The sequence below is a fragment of the Xenopus laevis genome, chromosome 4S (genome assembly GCF_017654675.1).
Source record: "Xenopus laevis strain J_2021 chromosome 4S, Xenopus_laevis_v10.1, whole genome shotgun sequence".
NCBI classification, from domain to species: domain Eukaryota; kingdom Metazoa; phylum Chordata; class Amphibia; order Anura; family Pipidae; genus Xenopus; species Xenopus laevis.
In genome coordinates, this window is record NC_054378.1 from 6199817 (window position 1) to 6216178 (window position 16362).

Here is a 16362-nt window from a genome sequence, read left to right on the forward strand (position 1 = left end):
GTGACGCACGCCGTCATCGTCACGTGGTCTACTTGGAGGCTAGTTCCAAGTGGCGATTAGGCCTCGGGCGACGTCACTCGCACGTGATGCGATACGTCGCCGTCACGTGGTTTATTTTTTAAACCTAAACGCGGAAGCGCAGTCAGTGCATCATCATTTGTGGGCTTATCGAGCTGTAAGCGAGTTGTGATATATGTGTATTTATTATTTATGTATTTAGCTGGATAATGTGTTGTTGAAAGCTTTAAAAGGTTTGTTTACTTTTACATGAACTGTCGGTATGATGTAGAGAGGGATATTCTGAGACAACTTGCCATTGGATTTCATTTTTTATTGTTTGTGTTTTTTGAGTGATTTAGCCTTTAATTCAGCAGCTCTGCAGTTTGCAATTTCAGCCGTCTGGTTGCTAGGGACCTAATGAGCCTAGTAACCAGGCATTGATTTGAATAAGAGGCTGGAGTGTGAATAGGAGAGGTTGCACATAGAAAGATAAGTAATTACAAGTAAATGCCTCCCAACATTTCACAACAAGAAAGTGGGATAAAAATAGTTGTTTTTTTGGCCATGCCCACTTGATGGCCACTCCCCCCTCAAAGACACACCTATTTTACAAAAACACACCCCTTTCGCTTGGTTGGAATGGCAGCATCAGAGTAGAGTCCAGCAGCGGGTCGGGCACCTGGGGGTTACCCGCAAAAAAATCAGGCACCCTGCGGAATGAGGGGAGGATTTTCAGGTGCGTGTGTACCCTTGGGTCTGCTAAATTTCTTATCTTATGCAATATGAAGACATGTAATGCTGTAAAGTTCACAGAATGCAGGTTACACAGGCACAACATACTTTGATAAAAAGTTCTGCTTGGGCTGAGCACTGTAATGGTTAAGCTGAGCTCAGGAGAGGGGGTTAGGAGATCAGATGGCTAGAGTTGCTATGGGAACCAGTAATACCATCTCTTCATTGGCTGTTAGACTGGAGGGTGTGTTTAGTAATCTGAGCTGAGAAGAACTGAGCATGCTCATGAGCCATCAGCCAAAGTAAATTCCTGAGGGAGGGGGCAGAGTGGGTTAGAGGAGGAGAAGGATTTCTAAGTGATTAGGGAATACTGCAGCCTTACTGTTAAACCTTTTAACAACCAGAATGGTAGCTATCTAAACATTTCAAAGATGTTGTTCACTGATTACATTTTTGTGGGAAGGGTTTACATGTCCTTTAATTCACATGCAACACTCGCTGTGAAGACAGAAACTTATTGAGGTTTCAAACCCCAGTATGGGACTTCTCTGTGTGTTCCAGGTTCAGGGTTTCTGGGGCATCGGGCAGGATTAGAGAAACTGTCTGGTATTTAAAGTGGGGCAATCTCTCTAGGTAGGGACAGGGGAATGCCCTAAGACAAAGAAAACTATTTAAAGGGGTATTTTTAGTATGTTCTAGAATGGCTAATTCTAAGCAACATTTCAACTGGTCTTTATTATTTATTTTTTTATAGTTTTTTATTTTTTTATTTGCCTTTTTCTTCTGACTCATTCTTGCTTTCAAATGGGGGTCACTGACCCCATCTAAAAAACAAATGCCCTGTAAGGCTACTAATTTGTTTTTATTGCTACTTTTTATTACTCATCTTTCTATTCAGGCCTCTTATATTCATATTCCAGTCTCTTATTCAAATCGGTGTATGGTTGATAGGGTATTTTGGACCCTAGCAACAAGATAGCTGTGACTGCAAAACTGGAGAGCTGCTGAATAACTCAAAATCCACAAATAATAAAAAATGAAAACCAATTTAGCTCCGTTATTATACCGTTAGAAGTCAGCATATGTCGGCTGCAAATGATTTCCTCTTTGGAATTTGCAATTTTACTAACAGCCTCATGTTGTTTGTGTGTGGTTGTGATTGATGCACAAAGCAAACATCCTATTATTATTATTATTATTATCCTTTATTTATATGGCATCAATTCATTCCACAGGGCTTATGCCTCATTCACTCTAGTCCCTTCCCAAGTGGTACTTACAGTCTCGGGTCCCTATCGAAGATTCTTGAAATGATTTGAATAGATAGGATTTCAATGAGACGTTTCAGTATTTGTTACCAAACAACAAATATAGAGTATTCCATTATCGGGAAACCCGTTATCCAGAAAGCTCTGAATTACGGAAAGGCCATATCCCATAGACTCCATTATGAAATCATCCAAATTTTTTAAAATAATTTTATTTTTCTCTGTAGTAATAAAACAGTTGCTTGTACTTGTTCCAAACGATGATATAATTAATCCTTATTGGTAGCAGAACAAGACTATTGGGTTTATTTAATTTTTATATGATTTTCTAGTAGACTTAAAGAATGAAGATCCAAATTATGGAAAGATCCATTATCTGGAAAACCCCAGGTCCTGAGCATTCTGGATAACAGGTCCCATACCTGTTCAACATTAGTAAATGAAATGCCTTAGATTGTAAACTCTTTGGGGCAGGGAACCTTTTCCCAACGTCTAGTGTCTGTGTTTATTCTCACTGTTGAATTTATATTAATTGTATCATTATTTGTATATGTCTACCTTCATGACTTTTTATAGTAGTCTGACTGGTTGTGTTTTGCACAAATCCCAGTTGTAGGGTTGCCATCTTTTCCTTTCGGGGGAAAACAGGCAGGAGGTGGGACAGATGAGGTGGGGGAGGGGCTAGCCAGTGACATCAGGGGCGAGCTGGTGATGTCAAGGGGTGGAGCTGGTGACATTGGTGGGCGGGGCTGATGACATGGCGATTAGGTTTTCTATTTGCATTGTATTTGCCAAGTAAAATTGGTAATTGAAAACTCAAAATTTTACTAAGCAAAGTCTCTAAAATTATCACTTGGGCTAAAAGGGTCAGGGTGTCCACAAAAAAAACAAAGTAAACATATTTGCAAAAAGTTGGGACTTAACCCCCAACTATAAGCCCATGGGTAATATAAATTAATTAATTCTACACTGAAATACAATTCTCAAAAGAGCAAACAGATTTTTTTATATTCAATTTCGAAATCTGACATGGGGTGATACATAATGTCAGTTTCCCAGCTGTCCCAGTCATGTGACTTGTGCCAGCACTTTAGGATGGAATTACTTTCTGGCAGGCTGTTGTTTCTCCTACTTAATGTAACTGAATGTGTCTCAGTGGGACCTGTTGTAATTGTAATTTTTGGAAACAAACTTGCCGTGTTTTACCCACAAGTTGCCATGTTTTCCCCCCAGAATTGTAATTTTTGGAAACAATTTGCCATGTTTTTCCCCCAGAATTTTAATTTTTGTAAACAAGTTGCCATGTTTTCCCGCCAGAATTGTAATTTTTGGAAACAAGTTGCCATGTTTTCCACCCCAGAATTGTAATTTTTGGAAACAAGTTGCCATGTTTTACCCACAAGTTGCCATGTTTTCCCCCCCAGAATTGTAATTTTTGGAAACAAGTTGCCATGTTTTACCCACAAGTTGCCATATTTCCCCCCCAGAATTGTAATTTTTGGAAACAAGTTGGCATGTTTTACCCACAAGTTGCCATGTTTTTTTCACAGAATAGTAATTTTTGGAAACAAGTTGGCATATTTTACCCACAAGTTGCCATATTCCCCCCCCCCAGAATTGTAATTTTTGGAAACAAGTTGCCATGTTTTATCCTCAATTTGCCATATTTTTCCCCCAGAATTTGTTTGTCCGTCACAACTTGGACAACATGCATCAATATGGATGCAAATTAGCTTCTGATTATAGTAAATCAGCAGTGCTTGGCACCTATTGATGCAACTCGCTAACCACTACTTTTAGGCTGGTGGCGATTCCTTTTTCTCAAATCCTGCACATAATTCATCAGAACAGTCTGGATGTATCTACTCTATTTTCTTTTTTGTGTTGAATTAATATGAGGCTTTGCCTATATCTAGTTTTACTTTGTCTTCACTGATTGAGTTATACCATGGAACACCTTCAAATAATATAAGTAAGGTAGAAAGCCTGTTTATTGGAGCACCTACGAGTCAATGGTTCCTTCCTTGGCCAAAACCTGGTAGAGAAATGTAAAACTTAATTACTGTAAGACTAATTTACTGATTAACTTCATATATTCAGCTGTCCTTCATGTGGGCACGGGCAGTTATTTCCTAAAGGAAAATTACATACAATGTACGTCAATGGAAACAAGATGCTCGGGGAAAGTTTATCCAAAAGTCAGGAGTGTTTATTAAAACTTTTCAAGTCTATAAATAGCGAGAAGATGTGAACGAGAGTCTCGGCCCAATGAAGACCTTGGTTACTGGGAATAACAAGTCCTGAATGTTTGTGATTGAAAAGAATTAAAACTTTACAACTAAACTGTGCTTGGTCAAAGGGAACCTAGAAGAGATTATATAAAGTCCAGCAGAATAACGCACCAACACCAGATGCTAAATACTCACTCGCTTCATTTTAGGGTCAGGGCACAGAGGCAGATTCGGGAAGATTAGTCGCCCGGCGACTAATCTCCCCGAACTGCCTCCCCGCCGGGTAAAATGTAAATTGCCGGCAGGATGGCACTCGGAGCGATTCGCTTTCCAAAGTCGCCTCGTCAGCCGACTTTGGAAAAAGAATCGCAGTTGCGCTGAAAATGTCTTGTTGGCATGATTTCTGTTCAGTGTGATGTGTGCCCATAAAATCCGAATTTTTAGTTTAAAAAAAAAACTTTTTCGTGATTTATTATACCCGAGGATGGGAAAAAGTCAGAATCCGAAAATTCGGCATCTCGGACCAGCCGAGGTTGTATATAAGTCAATGGGAGAAGTCCCAAAAGATATCCTGATCTGCCCTGGGTTTCGCGCAATAAGCCAAACATTTTGTGGTTTTCGTGTGAAAAATTTGTACGATCCGAATTTTTGGACAATTTTTTATGATTTTTTTTTATCAAAATGTATTGATAAATAAGGGCAAATAACCTGTGCAGATTTGGTCGGAGTATATTTCAGAAAATTTTTGATTCATCTGCCCCTTAGTGTCTTTTTATCGCATATGGGGGATAAAGCATTATCATCCAAGACCACTTTCTCTCTACTTACGGCACATCGTTAACAAGGTGAAGAAACTTAAAGGAGAAGCAAGGCCAAACGTTAAAAAACCCCTATCCTACATAGACCCGCCTCCCCCCAGCCTAAGTGTTACTCGGGCAAATGCGCCTAACTTTTTACTTACCCCTCGGTGCAGATTCAGGCTCATTCTCTTTGGAATGAGACTGACAATTCTGCAATTTTCGCGAGTTTCGGCGCATGCACAGTTGTCGGGAAAAGGAAAAATGCTCCAACTGCACATGCGCCGCTCCGCCAGTCTCATTTTGAAGTGGCTGAAGATGGCGTCCATGAACTTCGATGCCTGAATCTGCATCGAGGGGTAAGTAAAAAGTTAGGGGCATTTGTCTGGGTTAACACTGGGGGGAGGAGGGTCTATGTAGGGTAGGGTTGTTTTTTTAACTTTTGGGCTTGCTTCTCCTTTAAGCTTAAGGCTAGGGCCAGACAGGAGCCTAAATGAGCCTAATGAAATCCACAGACAATTTCAGTCCCTGACCACTAGCAGACTCCTCTTCTGTGTTCGAGTCCAGAAGCCTTGTATCAACTCGGCAGATTTTGGCTCAAAATGCAAAGTCTTGTGTTTCTTCCATAAAATCTGTCATGTATGTTTGCACCGGAGCTGACGCAAGGCTGTGGTCAGGGACTAAAATTGACTTGCGGATTTTGGTCTTGTCTGGCTCTAGCGCAAAGCTGGGCATCTTTACTATCCCAAGGCAACCACAACCCTTTAGGAGGGAAGATCTGTGTCTCCAAATATGCCCCTAGTATCTCCTCATCTTTTCTGCTGATTCCCAGCATGTCCTCTGTGCTGCTGTCACTTGCCTGAGCTTAGGGACCAACTCACAATATATTTTATTTAGACAATAGAAAAGTCTATATCAAATGCTACTTGGTCATGAATTCAAATTTCTGATTACATGGCCGCTCAGAAACTGATGCATTCTGCATCGTAGGCCATGTTTAATTCCTAATACTAGTAGACCTCTGCAGTACAGATATGGAAGCCCCTGATAGAGGAACTTGGGGGATCTGATAGGTAACGTAAAAGCAGCGGGAAGTAATTTTATAAAGCTCATACAAAGACAATGTTATGATGCATTTAAAACAGTTTAATGTTGGCTTCAGCATAAGAAACTTTCTAAATACAAACAATTAAAAATTCTGTAGTGTTTCTTTAATCAAGTTTATTTTCACTATTGCTCTCTTAGCGTATGTTTCTTCTTTTTGTCTTCATTTAGGAGTTGGGTGTCAGATGAATGATCCAATATATCTTATAGGGGGCTCCTGTTGCCTAAAAGATGCTCTCTCTATTAAAATCACCAGAAATCCTGTCTCTCTACATGCAGAATTTGTTCTAAAGGCAGATATTTTCTTAGATTTTGTTTGTACTGGAATCAGTTTTTCTAATAATCAGTGAGCTCTAATACATCTGCTAGAAAAGGAAGCCCCCCATATAAGATTTTATTGGATCAATCACCCAACTGCTGCATGGAGACATAAAGAAGAGAAAAAGTTACTTGAGAGGAATAGTGAATATAAACTTGATTATTTCAGAAACAATACATTTTTAATTGATTGTATAGAGAAAGTTTCTTACTTTAGTATGAGGAAGCTTCTATTCAATTTTCATTTTCCCGATAGTTCCCCTTTAATTTTAGTAGCTCTTCAACAGCTACCCACACTGAGCACGTGCAGTATCACAGAGCCCAACATGATGATCTCCAGTGATTGGATCATTACCGTTATAGAGATGCTGAACAGTACTCGTGTAGTAAATTCAGTACAGGTATGGGACCTGTTATTCAGAATGCTCTGGACCTGGAGTTTTCCACATAACAGATCTTTCCTAATTAGGATCTTTATACTTTAGGTCTACTAGAAAATCATGTTTAAATAAACCCGATAGGCTGGTTTTGCTTCCAATAAGTATTGATTATAGTTTAGGTGGGATCAAGTACAAGGTATTGTTTTATTATTACAGAGAAATAATCAAAATAATAAAAATCTGGATTATTTGGATAAAACGGAGTCTATGGGAGACGGCCTTTCTGTAATTCGAAGCTTTCTGGATAACGGGTTTCCCCATACCTGTATATGAACGCTTGTGTCTAGTAGAATCAGCTCCTGTTCCATCAATAAGTGAGTGCCATTTGGAAAAACATTGGAACCAGGTCCCCACTGGTAATCTGTGGGTTCTGGCAAATCCAGAGGGGCTGCTGTAAGATACTATAGAGAGTCACTGTAGCAGGCTCTGTACTTAAAGGGATACTGTCATGGGAACATTTTTTTTTTTTTCAAAATGAATCAGTTAATAGTGCTGATCCAGCAGAATTCTGCACTGAAATCCATTTCTCAAAAGAGCAAACAGTTTTTTTTATATTCAATTTTGAAATCTGACATGGGGCTAGAGATATTGTCAATTTCCCAGCTGCCCCTGGTCATGCGACTTGTGCTCTGATAATTTTCAATCACTCTTTACTGCTGTACTGTAAGTTGGAGTGATATCAGCCCCTCCCCCCCCCAGCAGCCAAACAAAAGAACAATGGGAAGGTAAACAGATAACAGCTCCCTAACACAAGATAACAGCTGCCTGGTAGATCTAAGAACAGCACTCAATGGTAAAAACCCATGTCTTACCGAGACACATTCCGTTACATTGAGAAGGAAAAACAGCAGCCTGCCAGAAAGCATTTCTCTCCTAAAGTGCAGGCACAAGTCACATGACCAGGGGCAGCTGGGAAATTAACAATATGTCTAGCCCCATGTCAGATTTCAAAATTGAATATAAAAAATCTGTTTCCTCTTTTGAGAATGTATTTCAGTGCAGAATTCTGCTGGAGCAGCACTATTAACTGATGTGTTTTGAAAAAAACATGTTTTCCGATGACAGGATCCCTTTAAAATGCCAGGGCATATTTTGAATCCCAGTCAAAGTCTAAATGTAACACTTTCCTATGCTTCCCATGGTGCCACAATGATGGAGAATGTGGCAGGACATTAAAGCATTTTAGGGTTTACTTTATGTGCAGTCCAACAAGAGGAACACTGACAAAGGCATCTGTCGATCTTGAGGCTGAGCACCATATTTGACTAGCTCAAGAAAAGCCATTCAAAGCATGTAAACTCCATCTGAGTTTCCTGATCCACTGCCAAAATACTACTTTGTTATATTGTTCCCTTGGTCACTCATATTCCAATCTTTTTTAAGCCGACAGGCTCTTTGCTTATGCCTTCAACTAGGGTTGCCATCAGAAACTTTGGGGCCCAGCCCTCCATGAACACAAACACGGAATACCAACATTTTTGGCCATGGCTCTTGCTAGTAGACCAAAGCTACTAGGATAGAAACTCACCAATCATTTTACTGAAAATGGGGCGTGTAACTATGGAGGTAACAGGCTGGGGAGGCCCAGAACTATACGAGAACATACACATCTAGCACCAGTAACTATAGAGTTAACAGGCTGATGAGGTTCAGAACTAGACGAGGCCCGGAACTATACGAGAACATACACATCCAGCACCAGTAACTATAGAGGTAACAGGCTGGGGAGGCCCGGAACTATACGAGAACATACACATCCAACATCAGTAACTATAGAGGTAACAGGCTGGGGAGGCCCAAAACTATATGAGAACATACACATCCAGAACCAGTAACTATAGAGGTAACAGGAACTAGATGAGGCCCGGAACTATACGAGAACATACACATCCAGCACCAGTAACTATAGAGGTAACAGGCTGGGGAGGCCCGGAACTATACGAGAACATACACATCCAACATCAGTAACTATAGAGGTAACAGGCTGGGGAGGCCCAAAACTATATGAGAACATACACATCCAGAACCAGTAACTATAGAGGTAACAGGAACTAGATGAGGCCCGGAACTATACGAGAACATACACATCCAGTGCTACTCCCCAGCTTCACATAATTTTGTAAATACGAAAAATGGGATAAGACTAAAATTTTCTAGATAGCCGTCAGAAACTGCGTGTTGCTTACCTTTAGGCACTTTTTGGTCGTAGCATTCCTTGGGAACAGTGTCTCCTGACCTCTGATTGAAACCAATGGCAAGGTCATGAGACACTGTTCCCAAGGAATGTTACGTTTATACTATGACCAGAGGTAAACAGTTAGGGAGCACCGTATGGGGTTTACCTTGACGTGGTATGGTGGCACTTGCATATATATACTGAATTACTTGTGAGACAGGGGTCCAGAGAATGTGCATTGATTAATTGAACCAGTCAAACATGTTGTTCAGTAAACTGACCAAAATCCTCCATAGATGAATATTGGTCAGTAGCGAGAGGATGCCATACACAAAATGAAAATTGTACAGTTCATTCAATTTTGACAGTAGTTTAACCAGATTTTCCTTAGTTCTGAGAGATATTGTAGTGCTAGTGTTTTTAACTTTATCCTTTTTGGTCACTAGAGGCCTCTGCTCTACATAGCTATAGATAAAGTTAAACTTGTAGCTGAATTTTTATAAACACTAGTCAGGTACTTTGTAGATTTAGGATTAAAATCCAGCATGTACAGCGCTTACATCATTTTGAAATGCTTATATGTTGGGAGTTCAACAATTCAACAAATAGTAGAGGCACGGCTATGGATACACAAATAGTAGAGGCACGGCTAAGGGCACACAAATAGTAGAGGCACGGCTAAGGGCACACAAATAGTAGAGGCACGGCTATGGGCACACAAATAGTAGAGGCAAAGCTATGGGCACACAAATAGTAGAGGCAAAGCTATGGGCACACAAATAGTAGAGGCACGGCTATGGGCACACAAATAGTAGAGGCACGGCTATGGGCACACAAATAGTAGAGGCATAGCTATGGGCACACAAATAGTAGAGGCACGGCTATGGGCATCCATATAGCAAAAGGCACACAAATAGACGTGGCACAGCTATGGGCACATGAAGACAGGTGCAGATTTAATCTTCCTTTAGCCACTTAATCCATTGGATTTATAACAGAACATGTGCACAGATACACTAGATTCATTTTGGAGAACTGGAGATATGTTTGATATGTCCTGTATGTAAGAATTGCTAAATGGTAAATAATAAGTACAGCACCATGTTGAGGTTAGGACAGAGAGGGACACAAGTACTGTAGAGGGAGACAACCTACATATTATGTAACAATTGTTAAATGTTTTCAATATATACATAAGGGATGTCCACAAGCTGTTATTGAACTGCACGTTCCAGCACTCCATCGAAATCTAAAGGCTATAATCACTACACACACAAATACTCTACTCTCTCCTTATGTGTTTTTGTTTTTTGGCCGAAAAAGGATGCAAATTGACGTTTGATGCTCTTTGCACTTCCTTGCACTGGTGTGTCTGTCTCACCTCCTCTTATGAATTGGATGTGTTCCTATTGATGCAGGAGAATCCTGGAGCTACTAAATTACCATCACCTCAAAGGTAGTTCCAGGTTGTGTCAATACAGGCAGCACATTCACTGCTAAAGAAAGACGCACACATTCTGGAAATGACAACATAACAATTTATTGCACCAAACACTCTTGTGCCCTATAATTGTGTAGAAAACATACTACATTTTAGGTAAAAAAAAAATATATCTATGGTGAATTGCACAGGGGTGTTTTGTGGCCGCATCGCTAATGCGGAGAGCAAAATTGTACTCTCTGCACTAGCAGAGCCGAAATTCTGTTTTTGTGCTGCCCCTGCTAGCTTGCGGGCTGTTGCTACTGAGGCGAGTTGAGAAGCACCCCTGACTTTGCATTTACAGTTTGAGCCGCACCCCTGACTTTGCATTTACAGTTTGGGGCAGATTTATCAAGGGTCAAATTCAAAATGTAGAGTTTCTTTATGGACAAAACTGTCAAATTCGACTAGGGAATTATTCAAATTTGATTTGTTCGTTTAAAAAAAAAATCGAATTTGATTTGCATACTCTGGCCCTTTTAGAACTCGTATTCGACTATTCGCCACCTAAAACCTGCCAAATTGCCGTTTAAGTCAATGGGAGACGTCCAGGGAGCTGTTTGCCCGGTGGCAGATACTACTAAAAAAGTATATTATTATGAAAATGATTTATTTACATGAAGCAGGGTTTTACACATAAGCTGTTTTATCCAATATCTAGACCAGGGATCCCCAACCTTTTTTACCCGAGAGCCACATTCAAATGTAAAATAAGCTGGAGAGCAACACAAGCATGTAAAAAACTCCTGAAAGTTGCAGTTATGGGCTGTGATTGGCTATTGGTAGCCCCTATGTGGACTGGCAGCCTACAGGAGGCTCTGTTTCACAGTACATCTGGTTTTTATGCAACTAAAACTTGCCTCCAAACCCAAAAAATAATCACCTGCTTTGGGGCCACTGGGAGCAATATCCAAAGGGTTGGTGAGCAACATGTTACTCACGAGCTACTGGTTGGTTATCACTGATCTAGACTTACATTGTTCAGGGGGTATAGTTTTCCTTTAACAGAACAGTAGTTAAGTGCCAGTATAGCTGCTGCCAGGCCGGGGCTAATTACATTAATGAAACGGTTGTTTTGTACCTGTTAGTAAATATCATACCCTGTAGTTGTGCGGCTGCTATGGGCACAGTCACCAGCAGTTTATACCCTTTGCTGATATTAAACCTGGACTAGTAGTAGAGGTGTCAGTCCTATGACAAGGGTGTGCAGTCACATTTATTTGTAGGGAAAGTTACTTTGGGCCATTTTAATTAATTACCTGCCCTGAGCTTTATTGCCTCCCCCTTGGCATTTCCACAGTCACGTGAGCAGTTTCTCCTACTCTGGGCAAAGTATAAAGTCCCTTTACATAGAACCTCAGCTGCACTTCTAGTAGAGTCTACTACACTGCCAGGTAAATCCCTGTTACTGTGATATCCGTCCTGTATCCCTGCAGAATCCCTGTCGCTCCTGTGCTGGAAGCTGGGTCAGCACCTGTGTGTCCTTATTCACTCCCAATACAACATTGTACAGTCGCACTCCTTCCCTTGTGCATCCCACCTTGTGAGTTTGTTGTCAGTATACAGCGTATACAACACATGCCCCTCTTTGATACATGTTTTTTTCCATACAGGACCCACTGAGCAGAACGGGAGACCCTACAGCACATAATGGAGGTTTGTTACCTGTGATTGTGGAAGATCTTTCTCCAGTTTTATAGGTCGGGACAAAAGGGTAACTAACCCATAACAAACCATGGCTTCATTTTAATAGACATAGGGCTGTTGTACTATTCCCTGCAGTCCTCCGTCCCTCACCACTCAGTGCCCCATCAGTCATTACTACTGTGATCCTCCAGCATAGCCATTATTTTTGGGAATAAGAGATAATTTAGTTAATGCTGAAGTCTGGTTTAGAAAGAAAACAGATATGCACAGATATATCGGAATGACCAAGAAAGGGATCTGACTTGTGTCAGTACATTCAGAGTTAAAGAGAGGAGAGAAAGATATCCCTTCTTGGTCACCTAAACAATAAGGGCAAACGATAAGTCCCAAGTAACCCAAAATTTTATTTGAAGACGTGAGTTATTTCAGAACAGAGAGTGATACTTATCCCCTACTGTTATTTATGTATTGTGTTAAGCACTAACCAATTCACTCCAATAGCGTTCCTTACTCCCACCAAGTAAATAGTTAAATATAAAGTGCTAGTGCAAACATTTAATTAAATTAGACAGTAGCGTCACTTGAGGGGGGCGGGCCTGGTGCGTGACGCGCAGCGGGCCCCGCCCCCTCCGTTTGGGCGCATTTGCCCGTATTTGTCAGTGGAGCATGAGCTGGCGGGGGGCCCTGAGGGGGTGCGGGCCCTGGCCCGCTCACACCCCCTGCTCCCCCGGTAGTTCCGCCACTGAAATTAGATAATTAACCTCCGTTGAGGCTTCATTTAATTAAGTGTACCGAAAATCGTTAAGGTGGATCAGTGCTGGATTGATGCTTCATTCATGAAAAGATTAAGAATGTTAATGCTGAAGTCTATGAAATATATATTTAAAAGGGAACTATCGCGAAAATAAACATTTAATATAAGCTTCCTCATACTGAAGTTAGAAACTTAAGAAATAAAATCAATTAACAATTCTGCGTTGTTTCTGAAATAATCGCTAATTCACTATTCCTCCCTCAGCATCTGTTTCTCTTCATTCTGTCTTCATGCAGCAGTTGGGTGTCAGATATTCATTGACAGTTAGATCCAATATATCTTATAGGGGGGCTCCTTTCCTAATAGATGTATTAGAGCTCACTCAAATAACTGATTCCAGTACAAACAAAATCTAACAAAATATCTGCTTTTTGCACAAATTCTGCATGTAGAGAGACAGGATTTCTGGTGATTTTTAAAAGAGAAGGAAAAGCTTGCAGCTCTTGGGGTTGCCAAATGTTAGGCACCCCCAAGTGATTGTATTTACTCACCTGAAACCCCAGGCCGGTGCTCCTATCAGCAGAAACTGCACCAGCCCAGTGAGCACCACGGAGCGATCCTCTTCCTCCTTCTTCGGGCGGCTGCACATGCGCAGTAGAACGAAAAGCCGAACTTTAACTAAAAAGTCGGCTATTTCGTTCAACTGCGCATGCGTCTGCCCTGGGAAATTTGAAGACAGAAGAAGACGGAAGAGGATCGCTCTGTGGTGCTCACTGTTATAACCCTGGGCCGGTGCAGTTTTCTGCTGATAGGAGCACCAGCCCGGGGTTTAAGGTAAGTCAATACAATCATTTTTGCAATAATCCCCTTTAATAAAGTGTTGCCACAGAATCACGTTTATATTATAGATGAATAACTTTATTTATTTCAAAAACTTGCCCTTTACTATATCAATATGTTTCTTATTAATTTTCATGTTGTCCTATAAGTTAATGTCCTTTCTTTCCTCTCACTGTGCCCAGGTCAGTAAAAAGCTCTTGAACTCAGTCCCAGGCTGCGTGGATGATGCTCTCCAGGGCCTCGTATGCTGCTCTCCCGGACTCCGTTTGCTTCAGGGGCACCGAGTTATACTCCGGGCTGACTTAGAAGACGTCAAGGGAAAGGTGGCGCTGCTGTCTGGTGGGGGCTCTGGGCATGAGCCAGCCCATGCAGGTAATATTGAATACAGTAAGGATATAAACTCTTTTTTTTCAGCTTGCGGTAACCTTAAATTGTCTCTTGCAGGGTACGTTGGACGTGGAATGCTCACAGGAGCTATTGCTGGCCCGGTCTTTACCTCACCACCAGTGGGCAGCATTGTAGCAGCGATCCGAGCAGTGGCCGAAGCAGGAGCTGGTAAACGATCTATTGACACTTTCAGCCCAGAACTGTCCAGATTTCTGCTAATAGTGGCTAGGGTTGCCACCTACAGTCCTTCCTATATAATTAACTTTATTCCCTATTAATAGCATTGGGATCAACCATCATTTTTACCGACCAGGCCAGTAAAATACCGGCCACCCTAATAGTGGGCAACATTCAAAACAACAAATATTTGGGAGCTGAAACATATTAAATTGATGTCACACAAAGAAGTCTGTGGGGCTCATTTATAAACACTGGGCAGATTAACACCTGGGCAACCAATCAGATGATTGCTTTCACTGTTCAACTGGCTTAAATGAGAAGCAAAGGCATCGTACACTTGGGGGTGCTAAATGTTAGGCACCCCCAAGTGATTGTATTGACCTACCTGAAACCCCGGGCCGGTGCTCCTATCAGCAGAAAACTGCACCAGCCCGGGGTTATACCAGTAAACACCACGGATCGATCCTCTTCTTTCTTCAAATTTCTGGGGCAGACGCATGCGCAGTTGAAGAAATAGCGACTTTTTAGTTAAAATTCGGCTTTTCGTTCTACTGCACATGCGCAGCCGTGAGAAGAAGGAGGAAGAGGATTGCTCCGTGGTGCTCACTGGTACAACCCCGGCCAGTGCAGTTTTCTGCTGATAGGAGCACCAGCCCAGGGTTTCAGGTAAGTCAATGCAATCACTTGGGGTGCCTTAGTAAGCGGGCGGGAACAGCAGAAGAGATGGGCGGGTCAAACAGCAGAGACGGCCATGGGTCGTGAATGTTTTGCTAACGGCTGAAAGAGCAAGTATGCAACGGATTCTGAGCAAAACTCTTGGGGCGATTTTGGAGGGCCACAATTGTCTTGTGGGCTTCCAGTTACACAGCACTGCTTTAGGTTGTTGTTGTTGTTCAGTTGGGGTCTGTGGGCAGATGCAATCTATCATAAAGGTCCAGCATCTTGTAGCTCCCCATAGACTAGACCTTATGTATGACATCATTATTTTAACAGGAAGTGACCTATGAGACGTGGGTATGATAGATTCCACACCAAGGCAACTTCCTGCTATGAGTATTTATTCATAAATTGGTTTATCCTCACCTGTCAGATGGTCTGTCTTGATTCTCATTCTTCTGCTCCTTGGACAGAGGGTGTGCTGCTGATAGTGAAGAACTACACCGGTGACCGGCTGAATTTTGGGCTAGCGCTGGAGAGGGCACGGGGAGAGGGAACAAAGGTGGAGATGGTCATTATTGGAGACGACTGTGCTTTCTCCTTGCCCAAGAAGGCAGGCCGTCGTGGGTTGTGTGGAACTGTGCTTATCCATAAAGTAAGAGCTACAGTGTCACGTTCGTTCCTTTAAATGAAGCCACAGAGCATCATGGGAAACACAAGCAAAGACTGTAAAACAAATTCATGATGCCAGGCACATTAAACCATACATTAGGGGACAGATTTATCATGGGGCGAATTTTCTAATGGTCAAAACTGTCAAATTCGACTAGGGAGTTATTCAAATTTGACCCAAGTTTTTTTTTTAAAAAAAAAAATTCAAATTCGATTTTTCAAGATTTATCATACTCTGGCCCTTTAAGAATTCAAATTCAACTATTCGCCACCTAAAACCTGCCGGATTGTTCTTTGAGTCAATGGGAGAGGTGCAGGGATCAATTTGGAGTTGTTTGCAGCCTTCCTGGCATTCGAGTTTTTTTCGGAGAAGATTTCAAAATCTAATCTGATTTGAGTTTTCGGGTAGATTTTATTCATCCGAGTTTTAAAAATTCAATTTTTCTAATAAATTTGGAATTTAGGGTAGTTTTTAAAAACTCGCATTAATGTGCCTCTAGAAGTCAATGGTATCAAATGTACCAATATTCAGGGGGTCCCATCGTAGGAGACTAGGGATGCACCGAATCCAGGATTCGGTTCGGGATTTGGCCTTTTTCAGCAGGATTCGGATTCGGTTTGAATCCTTCTGCCCGGCCGAATCGAATGCAAATCCTAATTTGCATATGCAAATTAGTGG

General features: G+C 41.5%; 1 protein-coding gene across 4 annotated transcripts in view; it reads left to right on the forward strand.

Moving 5' to 3' along the window:
• The first annotated feature begins 71 nt into the window (after positions 1-71).
• Positions 72-16362, forward strand: part of tkfc.S (triokinase/FMN cyclase S homeolog) — a 29810-nt gene continuing 13519 nt past the window's right edge. Inside the window, exons 1-5 of one of the 4 annotated variants that reach the window (XM_041560866.1) lie at positions 72-175; positions 12160-12260; positions 13970-14159; positions 14232-14342; positions 15485-15666. In XM_041560866.1, coding sequence (XP_041416800.1) covers positions 14249-14342; positions 15485-15666 — 276 coding nt within the window. In that variant the 5' untranslated portion in view covers positions 72-175; positions 12160-12260; positions 13970-14159; positions 14232-14248. Of the gene's footprint in view, positions 176-11564; positions 11941-12159; positions 12261-13969; positions 14160-14231; positions 14343-15484; positions 15667-16362 lie in introns of those variants that run through there. The other 3 variants (XM_041560867.1, XM_018260106.2, XM_041560865.1) reach the window with 3 other exon arrangements.